This window comes from Oncorhynchus clarkii, chromosome 12 (assembly GCF_045791955.1).
Source record: "Oncorhynchus clarkii lewisi isolate Uvic-CL-2024 chromosome 12, UVic_Ocla_1.0, whole genome shotgun sequence".
Taxonomy (NCBI): Eukaryota; Metazoa; Chordata; class Actinopteri; order Salmoniformes; family Salmonidae; genus Oncorhynchus; species Oncorhynchus clarkii.
In genome coordinates this window covers 19,090,330-19,108,049 of record NC_092158.1, presented here as the reverse complement: position 1 = coordinate 19,108,049, position 17,720 = coordinate 19,090,330, and the positions used below count along the sequence as shown (strand labels likewise).

The window sequence follows — 17,720 nt, the reverse complement described above, 5'->3', positions numbered from 1 at the left end:
CTGCACCATCAACAGATACACTCATGATAGCTGCTATGAACACTGAATATAGAGACAAAGATGCGAAAAAACTGAGCTGGCCTGCTGGAACGTGGTCTGATTAAGCCTCAACACTTACAACAGTTGGCTTCGTCGCTGCCATCCTTGCAGTCTGGGTCCCCGTCACATCGCCACTTGCGGTGGATGCACTCCCCAGACCCACACTGTGTCTCGCTGGATGAACATTTGGCCGGCGGCGTGGGTTGGCGACCACATCGCTGAGGGGACTCATCCGATTGGTCCTGGCAGTCCACGTCATCGTCACAGACCCAGTTGCCAGGGATACAGGTGGCATTGCCACACTGAAACTCACTGGGACCACAGGAGGACGGAGCACATTCCTGCTCATCACTCCCGTCACCACAGTCATCCTCCCCGTTACAGACGAAGTTAAGGGAGATGCAGCGGCCGCTTGCACAGGTGAACTCCAGCGAGGCGCACGTGATGTTACCTGTGGGAGGGAACAGAGTACCCAGTACTGTGATGCTGATGTTGAAATCAACATCAAATGTGTACTCCTAAATTATCTGTTTCTGCTTAGATTCATTCCAAAGCAGTAAATAAGTAAGTTCTGTCACACCTAGTAGTTTGTGAGGGACACCTCCCATCATACTGCTATCAGTAAAATCAACTCACCACAGCTCATTTCATCCTCTCCGTGATCGCAGTCCTTCTCTCCATCACACTTCCAGAAGACGGGGATGCATTGGGTGGACCCGGCCCCACAGCTAAACTCATTCACACGGCAGGTCCTGGTGTCTGCAAAGCACATGGATGGAGGGATTTAATTTATAGGCCTTTAATGCTTTGATTGAGATGGGAAATGCTTAACACAGGACTGCAGGGTGGTGGTGGGCTAGGCCGGCTAATGGAGCACTGAGCGATTTATTGAGCAGGGCACCCAGTCCAACTTATGCTGTGAAACTAATTTGATACATTTAAAAATCAATGCAGTGGGTACCCAAGTCAATTGAGCCATGTGTTCAACGTGTGTGTACACACTGTACGGTTTTACACTCCCTCAGTCGTTACTGGGTCTGTATCGTATAGATGAGATTATAGCCTCCACAACAACTAGGTTATTTTCATTCAGAGCATGTCTTGGAGCCCATTCAGAACATTTACAAGTGTCTATCAATAGTGGCTATTGATCCACCATACAATGCCTGTTGTTTAGAGATCAAACCTAGAGGAATTTCAGAGATATCCATCCCTCATTCCCTTCTACAAGAATATCTATCAGGAACTGATCTGTTACTCATGCGATTGAAACAGTGGGTTCATGTGTAGCAGGGAGGTCTGTCTTGAGTGATCTGGTCAGAACGCTAGATACCAGATCAATGCAGTTCAATTTCTCAGTACTGCACATGAAAAAATGCTGGGCTTTATCAGTCAGAGAAAGGTCAGTTTGTGAAGCATGAGCCATAATCGAAGAAGCTAACTCCGACAGAGAGAGCCTAATGTAACATCACCAGTGGTGGAAAAAGTACCCAACTGTCATACTTGAGTAAAAGTAAATATACCTTAATGGAAAATTACTCAAGTAAAAGTTTGACCCAGTAAAATGTTACTTCAGTAAAAGTATTTGGTTTAAAATATACCTAAGTATAAATCATTTCAAATTCCTTATATTAAGCAAATCAGATGGCACCATGTTCTTTTATTTACAGGAAGCCTGGGGCACACTCCAACATCATTTACAAAAGCAGCATGTGTGTTTAGTGAGTCCACCAGATCAGAAGCAGTAGGGATGACCAGGAATATTTGGATGATAAGTGCGTGAATTTGACTATTCTCCTGTCCTGCTAAGCATTGAAAATGTAACAAGTATTTTTGGGTGTCAAGAAAACGTATGGAGTAAAAAGCATAATATTTTCTTAAGGAGTGTAGTGATGTAAAAGTAGTCGAAAATATTAATAGTAAAGTACAGATACCCATAAAAACTACTTAAGTAGGACTTTAAAGTATTTTTACACCATTGAACATCAGACAGGGCTCAGACAGTCTAATGTATGATGGCAGATGAACCAACATGCTGCTTTGGAAAATGTTCTCATCTAACCTAATGCACTTTCAGGAGGGGATTGCTCAAAGCCAACTGCTTTATGAAAACGAAAGAAAATCCTGAAGAATTAAGAGTTCCTCAATTCCACAATATTTAGGTCTGGTAAACGGTGATATATTCTCTCTCTCGCTCACCCCCCCCCCCCCCCCCCCCCCCCCCCCCATCCATCCATCCATCCATCCATCCATAGACAGAGGCTAAATAAAGTTGAAGAAATTTAACTTGACTCAGGAAAAGTGAGGGCAATGAGTTGAAAACTGTCTTATACTGTATACAATTCTTAATCTAACAAACTACTGAATATGAATGAACAACATATTCCTATCTGGGGCTGGATCCACATGACTTACGGCACACTTCCACACGCTCGTCAGACCCATCCTCACAGTCTGGCTCTCCGTCGCAGTGCCATCTCTTGGGGACGCATTGGCCATTACGACAGACAAAGTCCACCTCTGCACAGGTCTTCCGAACTGCAAAGGCATAGAGGAAGAGTGTGTTAGAATGATACAGTATGCTAGCTTAGGAATCAAAATGGGAAGCTGACAGTAAGTGAAACCACTGTGTTTCAGAGTGAGGCCAAAAATGTGCTCCCGTTGGCTGCCTGCCAACCAAAATACCACAAATAAGAGCCAAGTTATACAGATCCAGACTAATCCAATATAATGATTCACAATGTGCCCTTTAAATCCTAGTCTGTAACCACTTTTCCATCCACAGTTGTGTAAAGTCATACCGTATAAACATTTAATCACGACAGCTGTGATAGAAACAGGAAGTTTCGTTCCAATTTTATAAATGGCGACAGAATTAGTTTGTTCGACATGGTGGGATCTTTTTGGGTCTGTAAAATTAATTGTGAGAAATTGCAATGGAAACCTTTATGCACAGATATTAATATAATAACCCTCATATCGAAGTAAACTTGGCCCTATCACAGCCGGATGTGATGCAGCCTGGATTCGAACCAGGAACTGCAGTGCCATAGACCGCTGCGCCACTCGGAAGCCCTAAAACTAGCTTCATGTCCACTGTGTTCAAGTGCCTCCTCATAGGCTATTCCTCCCTATGGCTAGAATGGCAGAGTCCCATCAGCATTAATGTTACCAGGGAAGCGCTCTGTGTGGTTGTTGGGGCAATTTATACAGTAGGTCGAGGGAGCCATGGACGCGCAGAGAGAGCGAGAGCGAGAGAAAAAAAAAGGGCAAGTAAATCCATATAGAAATCCAAAAGGTAAGGCTGGACAATATAGCATAAAATATTTTTTATTCTAATTTATGAACAATTCAAGATACACACGTTTTACGTTATCTAATTAAGATTTTTTGCACAATTTTTAAAAAGTCAATACACTGCATTTCAAAACAGATAATCTAATGAATTCAGGGCTTGTACATTATTCCTAGACTTCCACAACCATAAAACCCACTAATAATGTAATTATTTTATAGAAATAGTTTAACCTGCTTTTTTTGCAATAATCCCTGATCTGGCTTTCAGGGTTGTCTACGCCATTCTTGTTTTTAACCAAAACCAATCACATCCACTTGTATTGGCCAACTTCTTGTAGCAGGAATGACAGAACATGGACACAGGTCTCAATCCCACGTGCTAGAGAGTAGCCAATTGTTATATTTCAAGACTCGACAACTTGTATCTATTTTCTTGCTAACAAGGTAGAACAGTTTAAAAGTTTTGGATGAACCCTCCTGTCCAACTGTTTAAACATAGTTTAGATATTGAAGTGGCCTACCGGGATAAAATGCTTATTTCTCAGAATGAAAATGAGTTGGCAATTCCTCATATAAATAAGTATTTTTATGGTCATTGCACATTTATACGTGCAATGACAGACTAGATAGCTAGCACCGCTAGCACCGCAATGCTAATGGTGACAGAAACGGAGCATTCCTTTTCCACATGTTCGTGGATACTCTCATTTTAATAAGGTCTGCCTTGTTCTACATTGAGAGTTGGTACATAAAACTGGTATCGTTAGAAAGGTTAAATCCTCGCCTATTACAGTAAAATAATGTCTAAGGGTTTCCATTTGATCGATTCTGTTGGACCAAACCTCAAATAGCAAGTTTTAAACTGCTTCTTCTCAGAGGAAGACATTATCTTTCGTTGTTGTTGTGAGCGGCAGGGGCGTGGCGTCTGTGCGCGGCAGGGGCGTGGCGTCTGTGCGCGGCAGGGGCGTGGCGTCTGTGCGCGGCAGGGGCGTGGCGTCTGTGCGCGGCAGGGGCGTGGCGTCTGTGCGCGGCAGGGGCGTGGCGTCTGTGCGCGGCAGGGGCGTGGCGTCTGTGCGCGGCAGGGGCGTGGCGTCTGTGCGCGGCAGGGGGAGGGGCGTGGTGTCTGTGTGCGGCAGGGGGAGGGGCGTGGTGTCTGTGTGCGGCAGGGGGAGGGGCGTGGTGTCTGTGTGCGGCAGGGGGAGGGGCGTGGTGTCTGTGTGCGGCAGGGGGAGGGGCGTGGTGTCTGTGTGCGAGTGTGTAGGGGCTTGGTGTGTGTGCGAGTGGGTAGGGGCGTGCACATAGCAGATACGCGAAGGAGACAAGATTCAAAAGACAGAACGCACATGAAAACAAAAAAGAAAAACCTAGCTTCTTGTGATATATGCATTTGACACATTGCACTAAATCAAACAAATTCGATATAGCCCTACACAGACTTATGTAAGCACAGCTTTAATTGAGAGACCGCACCACACATCCCTTTCTATGCCAACCCCTCCTTTCCCTCCGTCTCATCCACCATGACCCAGATATCACAGAGATTCAAGGAGAAACACTGTTTGCCCAGATGGGGGCTCGTTTGCACGTCTCTGTCACTGCCATTTTCAGCTCTCCGTAAGCGCTGCCACTCGCACCAGGTCATGTTAGCCCTGCTGGATTCAGTCACAACACCAACGGGACCCAGTTAAGTAGGGATGTGCATCTTTCCCCTTCAATACGCATCTAGATACATGAGCTCCAATATGATACAGTAACAAACAATATGTTTGAGTTTGAAATGATTCGGTTTGATTAGAGAACGAATCGATATTATTTGTTGCATAAACGCATACATATTTAAAAATCTACTGCAGATAGAGCTCATGAGCTGGATCTGTCGGAGCTGACGTGTGTGTGTGTGTGTGTGTGTGTGTGAATGATGTATGGCTTTGGAGTATGTAGACACTTGAGCTGTACTATAAGGGAAACTAAGCATCTACCAACAAATTGTTCTGTGCTACCACTGTCAGATTAGGGAGGCAATGTAGCCCATATTTTTTAAGTCCACTCACTTTGGTTCTGAAATTACAAATCACACACTTTAAAAGGTTCACTATGAAGAAATCACGTCATTTCCTGGCTGCTAAAATTCAAATAGTTTGCCTAATTTCGGTTTGTGACAAAACAAGCAGTCATTATGAAACGAATCGTTGTACCAGCTAAGTCTGAAATATATTTTCCATAACCAAAATGATTGTATTTTCAGCTGGTGTACAAAACAGAAAGTAAAAGATGCAAAAATGAAATTTAGGAGAAGCGTAGAAATAGCGCACAAAGAACAGATCTACCATTTCTTAAACTTGCTTTAAATAAGAACATGATCTCACCCACTCCCAAAATCGAATGGTTGATGTTTGGCAGGTTTACCAAGAGCTTGTTTTCTGTCCTCATGAAAAGAGACTTTAACCTGCATATCAACAAATGACCATATATACACACACACACACACACAGAAAAACTTTTACAATTATTGCAGATGGTGAATCCATTGTTAGCCCCATTCAGCAGGTATAGCCAGATTAGTTTTTACTCCAGTAGTAAAAAATGTTAACGGTGCATAGATAACAATAACATAGGTTGTCACTCAACTAATAAAGCCTAATATCGTGCAAGCCATTTTAGCATTTGCGTGCTGAAGGTGCCGCAAAGATGTGAAAGATCTGGAACAGTGCAGTTTGACTAGGCTACTGACAATGCCTTGGGGTGTTCAGCATGCAAAATGACTTGTAGATCAGAGAGTGTAAAAAAGGCCATCCTGCTCCTCTCTACCCAACTTCCCCTCATAGTCCCTTCAGTTTTCCTTAAGTCCCTTTAGTTTGGCTGCTCAGCCTACCTATATTATCCCTCACCAATCATACCCCTGCCATTCCCAACCAGTCAGAGTGCTTGGAAATGCGCATCTGGGCACTGCACCCGCCCACTCAGGTTAGAGTTGTCATCATCCGAAGTGAGAGGACTTTCTATTGTCGACAGTAACATGAATGTCTGAATGTTGTGCGTGCGTCGAAATGACAACAACAATAAGAGTAAAAACAGCCAGCTCATCTACCTCCTTTCCCTAACTTTCTTTTGGTTTTCCTATTGGAATAAATTAACGGCAATCATCAATTTATTAGCCAATAAGCAGCCTTCTTACCCGGGATTTAGGGTAAAACCCGACCAGGCAAGACCTCAGGCAGTCTGTAGTTTCCATTCTTATGATCAATCTGTTTCTCTCCTGCTTATTTTACCTCCTTAAAATAAATTACTTTTCTTTCTGATATTATTGTGAGTACAGCTACATGCCACACAATTAGTATCAGAGAGTGGTGTATGTGTGTGGATCTTCATTAAATCTGTGAACTGGAACTACTGCTTCCTCGTGTTCTGAACGGCAGGACCCCCTGTGGCAGTTGCTGCGGCCTAAAATCCAGCACCTAAGTTATCCCTTTTTATTTTTATTAATAAACCCATATATTTTTCAATAAGATGAAGTCACTTGGATTACTAAAATCATAAACATCTTAAAAGGATACAGCTGTGTCTGTGTGGTGGTGACTATGAAGAGTAGTGATGTGCCTCAACATCATGTTCTAACTGGACAGCAGTATAAAAAAGGGCAGAACCAAACCAGAACCAAGCGGGTGAGGGCATTCACAGCCGACCGTTTTTACATGGTCCTTCTATAGTGACCAACATTTTACATTTTTTATTCTCCCCATAGTCCGTCAATTCTCTGGATTTAGCGACCAATAGTTTTTTTTTTTTTTTTTACATGGTCCTTCGTATCACCGGATTCTGATCTGCTATAGTTGAGATGTTGGAGTACCCAGAAAAGGAGTTGTTTAAACACCCCAGGATGCAGACCAGTTATGTATGAGACGCCTGTCACTACCCACCTCAGCCCACACGAAGCCGTCATGCCCCTGAGGAAGATGAGTTGCTCCAGGCCTCCTCAGTGGTCAGGGAGTGACCACACCCTCACCAGTTGGGAGCTGATGAGAGAATATGAGTACCTGCGTGACTACCAGCAAGAGATCAAGAGGGCGTACTCTAGGCCCTCCCGGCCTAAGTCAACCCCGCGCGAGCACTAGTGACGCCACTACTCTCCTGACCACCACCACTCTAGGCCTCCACGGCTAGAACCATCGTCACAGGAGCGCCATCACTGCCGGTCCTCCCCGAGTCGGCCCGGCTACTCTCCTGAGAGACTACTCCAGGCCTGAGTTTTCGCCACCTCCATGGGACGACCCACTATGTCCCGAGGTGGCCCATCTATTCAACAGATCTTCATTGCTCCAGGCCCGCCCAGCTGGAGCCTGTGTCATATCTGCCAGAGGGTCAGAGGTACCACCCAGAGGTGGCCCATCTATTCAACAGGTGTCATATCTGCCAGAGCGTCAGAGGTACCACCCCGAGGTGGTCCAGCCACTTTCCCGACCGACATCCCTCTAGGCCCACCTGTGCGCCCCAGAGCGGCCTAGCTCCCAAGCAGATGAAGACAATTCCAGAGTTGGTCTGCACCCTCCTTAGCCAGCTCCTCGATTAGCCACAGTTAAGGACACTCCCACTCCAGTCGTGGAGCCACAGGCAGCCGGTGCCATGAAGCCTGTTCTGGTTGCGGAGTCATCCTCTCCTCCCAGTTGGGATACTCTGCTAGTCAAGCCCTACTCTGCCCTCAGTCCCTAGCACTAGGTCATTGGTCTCCAGCTGCACTAGGTCTGTTGTCTCCAGCATTTGTCAGCCCTCAGTCCCTAGCCCAGGTGGGTCATCAGGTTCCTGCCCCGCTAGGCTCAATGGAACCAGTTTCTCCCTGTCAGTTCCAGAGTTATCAGCACTAGGCTCCGAGCCTTAAGACGTTCTAGTTTCGCTGTGTCCAGTTCTAGTCAGCCTGGCGGAGCAGTAGACTGAGGGCCAAAGGTTCTCTGCCCCATTAGGTCTGCAGCATCAGTCGTCAAGCAGTCAGCTCCCTGTTTGAAGATTATGTACAAAACCAAAAGTAAAAGACGCAAAAATGAAACTTAACTGGAAGCATAGAAATAGTGCACATAGAACAGATCTACCACTTCTTAGAGATATGCTTTCAATGAGAATGACAGATCTATAATTCACATTCCAAAAGTAGCAGCTTTAAACATCTGAATAGTGGCCCAAAACGTATCAGTGATTCATTATATCCCTTATAAACGGGTAGGCCATCAGTGTCATTAAGAATTTGTTCTTAACTGACTTGCCTAGTTAAATTAAAAAAATAGCAAGGTTTGTTTTCTAACGCAGTAGGCTATGTCACCGATTTGTCACCAATCTGACTTAATTTTGCAGAACCGAGAGAGAGAGCGTGTGTGTGTGTGTGTGTGTGTGTGTCACCCTCACCGCAGGTGTTCTCGTCACTCCCGTCCGAGCAGTCCTCATCCCCGTCACACTGCCAGACAGACGGGATGCAGCGACCGTTCCCACACTGGAACTGACTGGGCTCACATTCTGTCTTTGATCCTGGAAGAAAGGAAAAAGAAACTAAAGATTGGATAACTCAAAACCATCATCATGCATAACTAGTGTACATGTCTCCAGGCCTCAAGGAATGCAAATATGTTCCATCTGGTTTGTCACTGAATTGAAAGGCCTCGAACCTGGGTGGTGTTTGTAGGGCACAGAAAACAAAAAAAGCAATTAATATACAGACACGTTCAGCCAAGAAGAGTTCAACTCTAAATGACCGTCAATTGGTTAATTTGACAACACCAATGACACGCTGTGCTGAAGGTACACTTGCTTAGGGTTGTTACCAGCCCGCCACAGTGAAACTCGTCAGCAAGCCACTAGCCAGTGCAGAGAAGAGAAAGTACAGCCAGACCATGTCCAATAACCCCTGCTCCTCAGTGATCATCCCCTCAGCATTGGATCCGTCTGCAGCAGGGAACTAACAGACCTCGTGCTTGGAGGCCAACACCGCCAGCACAATCGTCTGCCTGGGACAGTGCTAATTGTCCTGGGCAATGGTCATATTATAAGTCCGAAATGCCATCCTATTCCCTAAATGGTGCATTACTTGTTTTGAACAGAGCCCCATAAGCTCTAGTCAAAAGTAGGGCACTACATAAGAAATAAGGTGCCATTTCTGATAGACATTGTTAAACAAGCCAACAGATCAGGCGCAAACAGATGAGGTAAAATGCCAAAGAACAATCAAGAGGATCATATAAAACAAAGTGTTTGCAGTGTGGACATTTGCATAAGTCTCAGCAGTACTACCAAACAAGACGCTGATATGGCTGCAGGCCTACACAGTCTACAGATTGCATTACTCAATGCCACTCATGCCAAAACCTTCCAGTAATAGTTCAAGGCTAAAGGTAAGGACCGGTGTGCAGCAGCAGTGATACTAGAGTGGATTACATTAGGTTAAGCTCTATGACCTCCAAACCATCTCCAGAATAATAAGGCTTGTACTGAGGGGGCGGGGGGACCATTTAACAAAATGAATGGAGACTAGTATAATCATATGTAAACAGCGTTGCTTCCATCTCTCTCCTTGCCCCAACCTGGGCTTGGCCAAGAGACCTGAATATTGACTACAGTCACCCCCGAAGCATCGTTACCCATCGATCCAATAAAGCCGCTGCCCTTGCAGAACATGGGAATCTACTAAGGGCTTAGAGCGAGTGAAGTCACCGATTGAAATGCTACTAGCATGCACCGCTAACTAGCTAGCCATTTCACACTGGTTACACATACACACAATGAGGCTGAATCATGTGAATACAACTGTATAGGTACTATTGCTCATCTGTCACCAGGAGTAAACTCATCAGATGTCTCTGCTACTGCACCACATTTTGTGCTGAGGTTGCTTCACTAAAAAGTGAACATGCTAGCGAGCCTGGGGCAGCGGGTTTGTGCTTACCCAGTGTTAATAAAATAGGCTATAACTGAACAAAAATAAGTGCAACAATTAATGATTTTACTGAGTTAGAGTTCATAAGTGAAATCAGTCAATTCAGTTCTAGTGGACGTTCCTGCAATCAGCATGCCAATTGCATGCTCCCTCAACTTGAGACATCTGTGGCATTGCGTTGTGACAAAACACATTTTAGAGTTGCCTTTTATTGTCCCAAGCACAAGGTGCACCTGTGTAATGTTCCTGCTGTTTAAATCAGCTTCTTGATTCCCACACCTGTCTGGTGGATGGATTATCTTGGCAAAGGAGAAATGCTCACTAACCGGGATGTAATCATATTTGTGCACAAAGTGAGAGAAAAGCATTTTGTGCATGTGAAAAATTATAGGATATTTTATTTCAGCTCACGAAACATGGGACCAACACTTTACATGCTGCGTTTATATTTCTGTTAAGTATACGTTAGGGAATTCACCTACCAACCAAACTTTGAAATAGGCCTATTGAATCCTATTGGCATTTTAAAGATCACCTGTCTCATACTTCACCAGTTTTACATGAATTGTAGGCTTCTCGTCAAGTGTTTGCAATTGTGTAAGCCTGAGAAACACTCCAAGAAAATATGTTGTGTCTCAGATGGATGTTATTGTGAAATCAGATGACTCAATTCATTGTTAAATACTGAACAAACCTGTTTCCATAATGAAAACTAGAGCAAATATTGAAATTAAAATATGCTTCAGGCATAGACTACTTTTTTTTTGTAAGAAAAAAACATTTAAAAAAATGTGTATCAATCCATTTTGCATATCTAATTGGTTGAAGCCTAGATTTGATTGGTCTGTCCATGACAATACTAATTTCCTGTCTGTAGCCCCACCCTCTGTGGCAGCCAGGTGACAACGTGCCGTTGAGCACTATTGGTCTCATTATCAAAATAAACAGGGAGAATATAGCCTATGATATATCTCCATTTTAATTAGGTCAACGAACCAATCTCTAATTTGCATACAGTCTCACTCAATACAAAGAAATTAAACAATCTGTGTGAGACTCAACAAAAGCCCCTCAGCTGACACTAACAAATGTCATTTTCACAGTGGTTCAAAATCAGCTCTCAAAAACCCTTATCCGTATGTAGGGTTTTCAGCAATTACATTCGCCCACATTCGTCTTCATGTGAACTACAAATCCGACAGTCTTAAAGTTTAGAAAAGTTCATCATCGCCCCCTCAAACCAGTTTTCAAAATACATGTGGATAGGCCCCTTCCCTTTCATCGGTGAGAAATAATCTTTCAAATAAATATACACTTACTGTAGCGGTTGTGCATAGATCCAGAAGCTGTGCGCCTCCAGTTGAAGAACTATCTTTCCTCCCCAGTTACGTTTACACACAAGTTGGGCGCACGCTGACCACACCATTCGCGTACGTTGCACCCACACTGCTCGCGCACACCAAAGAGCATCTGCATTGCCAAGCGCAGAAATAGAAGTCAGTTCTATTTGTGACGCTGTGAAAGTCCTGCCTCTCCCATCTCCTCATTGTTTATACCCACGTGGGTGATAGAAAGGAACTTCGGTCTGGTCTGTTGTAGTAATACACCAATGAAAGTGTTGTGTCTTTGGCTATGCCGGATTAAGTTATATGACATGCTATTCTATAAAATAATTTCTCCGTAATTAATATCACCTGATTGAGCTAATCATGTAAATGTAATTAACTAGAGAGTGGGGCACCACAAAATAATATTTATAGAGCTGTTATCTTCCAAATAAACTCTTAAAGACCTAGAAATATTTTACATCAATCGCAGTCAATATTAATCCTCATCTTAATTCAGTCTCATCTGAAAGTTGTAAATTCTTGGTTATCTGCACGAACGTTGGCTAACAATTGAAATCATCAATACAAAAATTGGGTTTAATCATTTATTTACTAAATACCTAACTAATCACACAGAATTATACATACACATAATTAAATCATAACTTGATTACGTCATACAGGAAAACGTCCCTAGCGGGCGGAACAGATATGACAGCTTGTTACGCAAAGGAAAAGGGCTGGGTTTGAGTGAAAGAGCAGGAAGACTGAGGGCCACAGGGAGAAGTTGTGCTATCGTAAATACAGTATCTGATGCATTCTAAATTACCGCCCATTTGGAAAAGGAAAATGCAATAAATATTTACTCTGAGCTGCGCTTCGCTAGGTTGGTGGTAGATGGAAGGCCGTGTTGCCAAACCGAGTCCTTTGAAGAATGTCTCTGGTTGTCAATTGGATACGTTGTAGTAACGTCATTGCGTGATAGACGGGATACTCTGTCTGCTCCATCCTAACCCTCGTTGCATCTGCTGTTGCTAACTCAACGGCTAGGAGGTATCACTTCTGTAGTAAATAACAGTTCAAAGTTCATACCATTCGCAACCAAAGCTCACGCTGATGTTGGCTTCGTTCTGTAGTTATTATCTGAACCATTCTGACATAGGACCGTCGTCCTACATCCTCGGAACAGATGGTTATATTGTCGTCAACGGCTTATATTGAACAACAATTCCATGTGAATCCAATAACTCTGATGTGTAGACTTTCCACTGTAGAGTTTATGTCATCTTATCATTGATGAGAATGTCTCAGATGACAACCGAACTGCCATCATATTCATTAAGTACCACCGCATATGTTCCATTGGTCGGATTACCAGAATATAGTTCATTTCCCCACACCTTCTGACGTTCCCATAATCTCTATGTTAACCAAGGGTTTTGCAAATGTAACCTCAGTAGGGTAGATAGAGGAAAAAAGGGAGGAAGAGGTATATATGACTGTCATAAACCTACCCCCCAGGCCAACGTCATGACAAAAGTTAGATGCCAATTGCCATATAAAGTCCAAAGAAAAAGCCTGGAAGGAGAATAGATGACAAAAAACAATTCGGTTGACCGTTTTGTGTGGATTAATTGTCAGAATAGAGGACCTTGTGCATTTCAGGTAAAATAACATTTACATCCCAGGAAAAATTAGCTAACAGCAAGCTAGCTAAATAGGACAAATTAGCTAGCAACTGAAAGCTAGCTAGCTAAATTGCCATAAATGTTTAATGCTTTTCGACCTGTCCCCAAATTAATATAATTGGTTCAGAGTTTGTTTTGATATTTCAACCTGCATATCAATTTGCGCACAATGGCGTGCGGACGGTTTGGGTACAGTGTAGCAGTTTGATAGCTAATTAGCACAGGTGGCAGCCTTTGTCTTCCGTAAACAAGCGATGTAACGTGGAGATATGGCCATGTGTGAAAACTAACCATATAATAGGTGTGTAGTAGAGGTCGACCGATTAATTAGGGACGATTTCAAGTTTTCATAACAATCGGAAATGTGTATTTTTGGGCGCCGATTTGACGATTTAAAAAAATATATATTTGTATACCTTTATTTAACTAGGTAAGTCAGTTAAGAACACATTCTTATTTTCAATGACGGCCTAGGAACAGTGGGTTAACTGCCTCGTTCAGGAGCAGAACGACAGATTTTCACCTTGTCAGCTCGCGGGATCCAATCTTGCAACCTTACAGTTAACTAGTCCAACGCAATAACGACCTGCGTCTCTCTCGTTGCACTCCACAAGGAGACTGCCTGTTACGCGAATGCAGTAAGCCAAGATAATGCTAGCTAGCAACTTAAACTTATCTTATTAAAAAAAACAATCAATCATAATCACTAGTTAACTACACATGGTTGATGATATTATTAGATATTATCTAGCGTGTCCTACTATATAATCTGACTGAGCATACAAGTATCTATAAGTATCTGACTGAGCGGTGGTAGGCAGAAGCGCTGTTTATGACTTCAAGCCTATCAACTCCAGAGATGAGGCTGGTGTAACCGAAGTGAAATGGCTAGCTAGTTAGCACGCGCTAATAGCGTTTCAAACGTCACTCGCTTTGCATTATTTAAACCAAATTGAACATGTTTCATTATTTACTTGAGGCTAAATTGATTTTATTGATGTATTATATTAAGTTAAAATAAGTGTTCATTCAGTATTGTTGTAATTAAATCGGCCGATTAATCGGGATCGGCTTTTTGGTCCTCCAATAATAGGTATCGGTGTTGAAAAATCATAAATCGGTCGACCTCTAGTGTGTAGTAATCTAAACACATAAATACAATTTCTGACTGATATTAAAAGACACGTTCTTTATGTTTCCAAAAACATACGCAAGCAATGCGTATTAATGATCAGTGTCGGGGCTCTTAACTCCCCCAGTCAGAAGATACTAGGGGCTAGGGCAAAAATCTATCCCCTTCATGTTCAATAACAAACCTCTGAAAACACTTCAAATGGGTTAAGTCCTGGATAGGGTAATATAGCAGAGCAGTTAACTGCCCTTCACCACAATCCAACAGGAATCCCCAAATAAATATTATGTGTGTGACTGCAGTAGACTAGAAGCTGTCAATAAGCAGGACCAAGGAACTTAATATAATTAATTAAAATGTCTTTATTTGTATGGCATGTTCAATGGAAATATTAAAAACGGACAACTCTGACGCATTTCGGTCTGCATGGCCTGCATGGCCTTCGTCTTTTGAACGCCGGCAGACTAGATTGTTTGCAGGACGGAGTGCGGATAGCACATTGCCACAAAAATAAAGGGTAATGGGAAAATCTTAAATTGCACCACCATCTAAACCTGCACCTATAGACTATCCCCCCCAAAACACCACCCCATCCCACTTTGGCCATAAACGACCGACCCTACACCAGGCCACCGGCCTGAGAGGACAGAACGAACCCCTTAAACTTCCTGTATATCTTCTGTACTAAAATCTTACATCCAAATATTTTTCTGCTGCTGCAACTACCACAACCTCTTCTGTGATTTCCGCTCCATCAGTGAAGTTGATCACCGTGGCCATAATTGCAAAAAATCCACCTTAATTCAACTCATCCACTCTGGATGCTCTCGTCAGGCCTATTCAATGGGGGGGGGGGGACTCACTCACCCTTGGGAGATCTGCTCTCTTCACTGCCTCAGCATAGGAAACTCAACCCGTCTCTCTCTCGCAGGGTACTTCGTATCCCCAGCTGCTTGTGCGCCCCCACAGTACTTTATATCCCAACTGCACAATCCCTCAGACTATGCCCTCATGCACATTTCTCACGTCGTGGGATCTCCCTTATACTGCAACATGTCCGAATCTTTGACCCCCCCCAAATAAATCACGGACGTAACCACCCCAGCAGAGAATGCAGTTTTGCTACGCCGCCCCAGCGTTGTAGACACCATATCAATCCACTGAAAGCTTGTCCCCCCCCCCATCTTCAGGTATAAATAAAATCACTGGGGGACAATCCTGTACTGAGAGCGAATGTCGGAGAGGAGAAGTTTACAAATAAACACTTGCCCTACACAGGCATATCAATTTCAGGTTCATTGTAACCAAACCAATGACCCAAACTGACCAGTTAAAAATAGTATGCAATCTTTTTCATATAAACGATGGCGTAGGCTACACAAAACACAGGCGAGGGCCTTTTGCCTGGCTGCATTTATGACCGACTCCTCTAAAGGCTAAAGGCAATTATTATAGCGTTTCTTTCACTCAGACGTAGGCGTTTATAGGCAACTGCTGAAATAATAAATACGGTGAGCGCACTATGCAAAACAGGCTGCCCGAGTGTCCGTCTTGGACCATTTTCATTGAACGAAAGCAAGGCATTACCGCGTTCATTCCTGTGTAAAGACAACATTGCAGGTGCAATGGTCATAACATTGCAGGTGCAATGGTCATAACATTGCAGGTGCAATGGTCATAACGCATTGTTGTACCGTCACGTTGAGATATGCCACGATAATAAACCTTTGCCCTCAAATTAGGCTACTTACCGTGTACAAAACCGCACTGTTGAAGACATATCCGTAGGATAAGAATCTCCAGAATAGACGTCAACATTTCGCGGTGTAGCTGAGCGTGAGAGTTGGCCTCGTCGTTCTGCGCCGATATTCACACTGCTGTCAGTGCCGATACGACGCCTTTTTGGAACAAACAGAAGCCACCCGCTTTTTTAATCTCATTTAGGCAACACAATTCACGCTCTCCCTCCTCTCAAACTGGCCATCGAGCTGCAAACCATGTCCTAATTTACTGTGAACGTGCACCAAATAACCGCGCCAGCAGAGTTGTGTGTGCGCTTCTCAGCTTTTCCGCTTTCAATATGTAATTTCATACAAACCCTTTCCTTGTCCACCAGTAACGTTAGGCTATGTATGTGTAATGCTATTCTGATGGGAAGTGTTTTGTTTCATATAACATTTCATAACTGTAACAAATATGAAAACGTATGTTCATGTGATTGTCAAGTGTCAAACTGGTGATGATTGGCTGAGTGATTGATTAGCATATATATTATACTACGTGTATTATACTATTTGGTTAATTGTTTGATTACTCTGTCAATATAATGTGAGTGGGACATTTCACCGGCCAGACTTCATGGGACTGTGGATATAAAATCTAACAAATTATAGAACGTAATTGCAGAAATTTCAGGTCACTAGTGTTTCCAATGACAATGTTGACGACATGTCAATATTTACATAATTAGTTAATTAACAGATCAATTGAACATACTGTAGGGAAAGGGTGCAAAGAAAGCCATTACAGGGGTCAATGTGGACCAACTTCTATTATACTGCTTGTGTTTAGGCTACAAGTTTAGGCTTCTTATCCATCTGCTTATTAACATGAGTAGTGGGCGGCAAGTAGCCTAGCAGTTAAGGGTCAGTAACTGAAAGGTTGCTGGTTTGGATCCCCAAGCCGTCTAGGTGAAAAATGTGCCCTTGAGCAAGGCACTTAACCTCAATTGTTACTGTAAGTCCCTCTGCATAAGATAGTCTGCTAAAATCTCAAATGTGTGCTACTGAGTAATCTTCCTTCACCTTGCCTGCTCTTTAGTGATGTACTGGTAAGACTGCTGGAGGCACTTTGGCTGCGTTTAGACAGGCAGCCCAATTCTGGTATTTTTTTCACACATTTTGTCTGTTGACCAATCAGGTCAGCTCTGAAAAATATCTGTTGTGAAAAGATCTCATGTGCTTTGGTCTAAAGACCAATTAGAGGGGATAAGATCAGAATTGGTTTGCCTGTGTAAATGCAGCCTTTCAGTCCTAGATTCTGCAGGCACCCCAAAACTTAACTGTACAACTGTGCATCGTCATGGGGTCTCTCTCTATAATGACGAATCCATAATTTAGAGCAGTTTGCAAACGTAAACCCAGGATTTAGTGTTGTTTGCAGACTTTGATGTTTACATGTCAACACATATATTTACAATGTAGCAAACAAGTAAACTCAGGTTTAGTACTATAATAGTATGGATTGGAAAAGGATGTACTAACTAAGATTGAATAAACTGAAATGGTTGTGTGCACAATTCTTAATCAAGTTAATGATCACCT

General features: G+C 43.2%; 1 protein-coding gene across 3 annotated transcripts in view; it reads right to left on the bottom strand.

The window, feature by feature from the left end:
- Positions 1–16,441, bottom strand: part of LOC139422841 (very low-density lipoprotein receptor-like) — a 31,460-nt gene extending 15,019 nt beyond the window's left edge. For all 3 annotated transcript variants that reach the window (XM_071174253.1, XM_071174254.1, XM_071174255.1), the window contains exons 1-5: positions 16,149–16,441; positions 8,728–8,847; positions 2,455–2,577; positions 676–798; positions 119–490 (exon numbers count right to left, since the gene is read on the bottom strand). In XM_071174253.1, the coding sequence (XP_071030354.1) occupies positions 119–490; positions 676–798; positions 2,455–2,577; positions 8,728–8,847; positions 16,149–16,215 (805 nt within the window). In that variant the 5' untranslated portion in view covers positions 16,216–16,441. The remainder of the gene's footprint in view (positions 1–118; positions 491–675; positions 799–2,454; positions 2,578–8,727; positions 8,848–16,148) is intronic.
- Positions 16,442–17,720: the final 1,279 nt, after the last annotated feature.